We start from the raw sequence: 3,411 nt of genomic DNA on the forward strand, positions 1-3,411 counted from the left end.
CTCTAAAAATGCAAACAGTAGCACTGACAGAATCACATATTGCATGTTCTCTTGCAGCAGCCACATCACAGCAGAAGAGGCTAACAAGAGGTGAGCATGCACAAAAATTTTCGGTACCATGTGCATGCACTTGAAGCTGTACACGCATGGACTTGACCCTAGAAAAATTATTTTTTATTACTAGGTGATTGTACTTTGCAAAATTATGAAAAAATACAAGCGTGCCTGAAAGGCGGTGTTCAGGTCGTTAGCTTGCTCAAACCACTGCATTTTTTTAAATATACTCAGCACTCAACACTGAACAAAAGCACACAGGAATACATGAGGGCACAGGCATTGTTTCTGTGTGAATGTGGTTATTGTACAACGTCAAATATTTCTGAAAAAGCAAAGTATTCATCAGCGACAGGCCGCAATCAAGCAAACTAATGCATTATCTGCATACACTGGCAACACAATCATGTCCATTCGTTATGAACAAGTGCCCAGTGCTGATTGCAATACAAGTGAGCTGAATAATGTGAAGCATTCACTCATTCCTAGCAGTAAAATGATGCTGCAAAAGTCGTATGCAGCATGTGTTCAAGAAACATAATGACAGCAGGCACAGTTTCATCAGACTCATCGTTTGCACAGCCATTTAGGATTGACTGTATAAATTTCATTCACATAGCCAGTGAGATATTGTTACGGGGTTAGAGACTTTTGTACAAAATGCGCTTACAGGGGAAAACCCACAGGCAAGATTCACAATGGCTGATTAACACCCTCGCGTGCTTATCAGCTGCTTGAGTTTTTCCTCTACCTTTACTTCATCTCCGTGACAATATCTCATTTAGATGCGCAACCTACATAGAATTTATTAACATAATAGGCACATTAAACTTCTGTATGCACACCTTCCATACAGCAGTGCTCAATCAAGAGGTAACGCAAGTGTAAAATAAACCTCGTGTTGAGTGAAATCATAATGGCATTTTAACTCCCGAAGAATGCCTAAAACTGTTCATGTACTAGTGGCATCATCAAATACATAGAGAGAAGTTTTCATCACTGCAGATCACCGCCTCGGCCAAGCCATGCAGCGGAACCGGAACGTACCCCTGATACAACTGAGGAGACTGGTGTCGACACCTGCAGCAATGAGTAAAACCTTTATGAATCCACCTAAGTAATGACAAATGAAGGGCATGCATAGATAGCCAATCTATTAAATCTTAAAAACATGTTTTGTAACCTTCTTCATGTTCTAGCACATTTTGAGAATGTGCCTAATGTTTTCCCACCAGATTCTGCTGCATGCAATTGTAACACTTTATAAGTTGTATAATAATACTGCCTCCTTCTGCAGTGATGCTTCAGCAACCACCTCAAGAGAGCAGCCACCATCAAAACGGTGTGTAAACGAAAAAATTATTTTAGGTGATCCTGGCAAGAGATCACAATCACAACTTTTAGAAAAGGATCTCTTTCTGTACATTTAAGCAATATGTATAATTCACTGCAGGTCACGCTCGTCAAGACGACAACGGACCTGCGAGGGCGCTAGGTGAGATATACTGCTAACTCTTAGAGGATAAACTTGCAGATTTTTTTCTAACAATCCTGCGCATGCTACAAAATACAAAACTTTATAAGGTTAACGCTCGGTCAAGTTGGTACACAGACATAGTAACAAAAAAGAGTGTGAGAACGACAAGGTAGAAACAGAAGAAACAGGATAGAGCACCGACTTTAAACTGATGTTTTTATTGTGGGCACATTTATACTAAGGCAGACAGAACCCATGTAACTACCGTAATATTTAGGCGTTAATATCAGAACATCAGCACCCTGTCCCAAAACACGAGTGTCCGTTTCAAAGATCAAAAGCCCATTTATTTCTCACAGAGAGGTAGACGCCCTATTGACACATTTATCTTTTAAGTGTGCTATTTAATTTGCTTCAGTTCCTCTATATTTTTTTCTTTCTTAGTGCCGAAAAGCACAAACATCAGTTGAAAGTCAGTGCTCTGTCTTGTTTCTTCTGTTTCTACCTTGTCGTTCTCACACAGTTTTTTTTGCTAAATGGTGCTTCACGAAGTAACAATGCAACCTTAAAGCATTCATATGCATGAATCGCAGATCACACTTGCTTTGCAGCAATGCAGGAGAGGGCACAAGCCATGAAGCTGTGGCGCAAGCATGCATGGAGCACCTTGAACACATCAGAGCGAACAAGGGGGTCATCAAAAAAAATAACATTGGTATCTTCGCTCTACGTACCGATGCACGCCTCAGAGAGCTACCAGTGCACATTGCACAAGATGTAATGCATGCAGTAGAACTTATGCTGTATGAAGCAGAGGCAAAATTGCATCAGAGCAGTGAAGCAAATTGAAGTGTTTGTATAATGTCAATGACACCCATCTTTTTTTATCTTGTGTTCACTTTTCTAGTCTCAACTTAAAGGGGTCATGACTGGTCACTCAACAATTGACGGTTGTCAGCAAAAAACAAAACTACAGAGTAAAATGTGCTAGTACACGTGTGAAAAGGGCCCTTAAGAGATCATTTTAATCAAAAATATGCCGTAGAAGTGCTTGGCTCCTAAAACTCAACCAACCACAAGTGACCGCCATTTTGTCATGGCGTGCGAGACGTCACAAGCCGAAGGAGCAATGGCAAATGGTATACGCATTGCACATTCACAGGACCCATTTTGACATCCGAAATTATTTGCTGCAAGTACCAGCGCTACATTGCTGACACAGTAGCCATGTTTCGACCCCTGGAAGTCATTTAGGTTTAGTGGAGAGTTCAACAATGCGAAAAAATTTGATTGCAAGCGCAGTTGATGACGGAACACGACCGTCTGCCAGATTGTACACTGTGCAGCAGCTTGTCGAGCAAGCGGTTCGTGATGTCATGGATAGTGGTTGCGTCAGTATTGCCCAACTGTCAGGCGACTAGCTCGTTTATAAAAATATGCAATTAAAAATTAGCAGCTTGACCAAATTGCTCGAATTTCGCCAGCTTGTATGTGAACATACAAGAATCAGCTCATACAACACACATTATGGTTGAAAATTGGGTGTCATGACCCCTTTAGGGCAACTTATTTCTGTGATAATTGTAGTGATAACCGTGCAATAACTCAAATATTTTAACATGAATTATTTATTTTTGTGTTTTCATGATTGTATTTGGGTATGACAGTTTTCCGCGTAATGTATCTGTTGTGTCACGGGTGATTTTTCTCTTGTTTGTTTAGCTTAAGAAGATGCTATGTACATAAGTTCTGTAAGCAATAAAATGCATTTACAACCCACCTTCACCTTGTACGCCTCAAGTGCTGTTCACCACTTTGTCCTGCCAAGGCACCTGACCGTCTGTGACGAAGTAGTGCGCCAATTTATCTCGCACTTCATT

At 40.8% G+C, this 3,411-nt stretch overlaps 1 protein-coding gene across 1 annotated transcript; it reads left to right on the forward strand.

The window, feature by feature from the left end:
- The first annotated feature begins 865 nt into the window (after positions 1-865).
- LOC142768734 (uncharacterized) lies at positions 866-2,533 on the forward strand. Its single transcript, XM_075870742.1, has 4 exons — positions 866-1,146; positions 1,352-1,396; positions 1,508-1,549; positions 2,143-2,533. Exons 1-4 carry the CDS (start codon positions 1,080-1,082, stop codon positions 2,310-2,312), a joined length of 324 nt encoding a protein of 107 aa, XP_075726857.1. The 5' UTR covers positions 866-1,079; the 3' UTR covers positions 2,313-2,533.
- The last annotated feature ends 878 nt before the right edge of the window (positions 2,534-3,411 follow it).

Source organism: Rhipicephalus microplus, chromosome 1 (genome assembly GCF_043290135.1).
Source record: "Rhipicephalus microplus isolate Deutch F79 chromosome 1, USDA_Rmic, whole genome shotgun sequence".
NCBI lineage: Eukaryota > Metazoa > Arthropoda > Arachnida > Ixodida > Ixodidae > Rhipicephalus > Rhipicephalus microplus.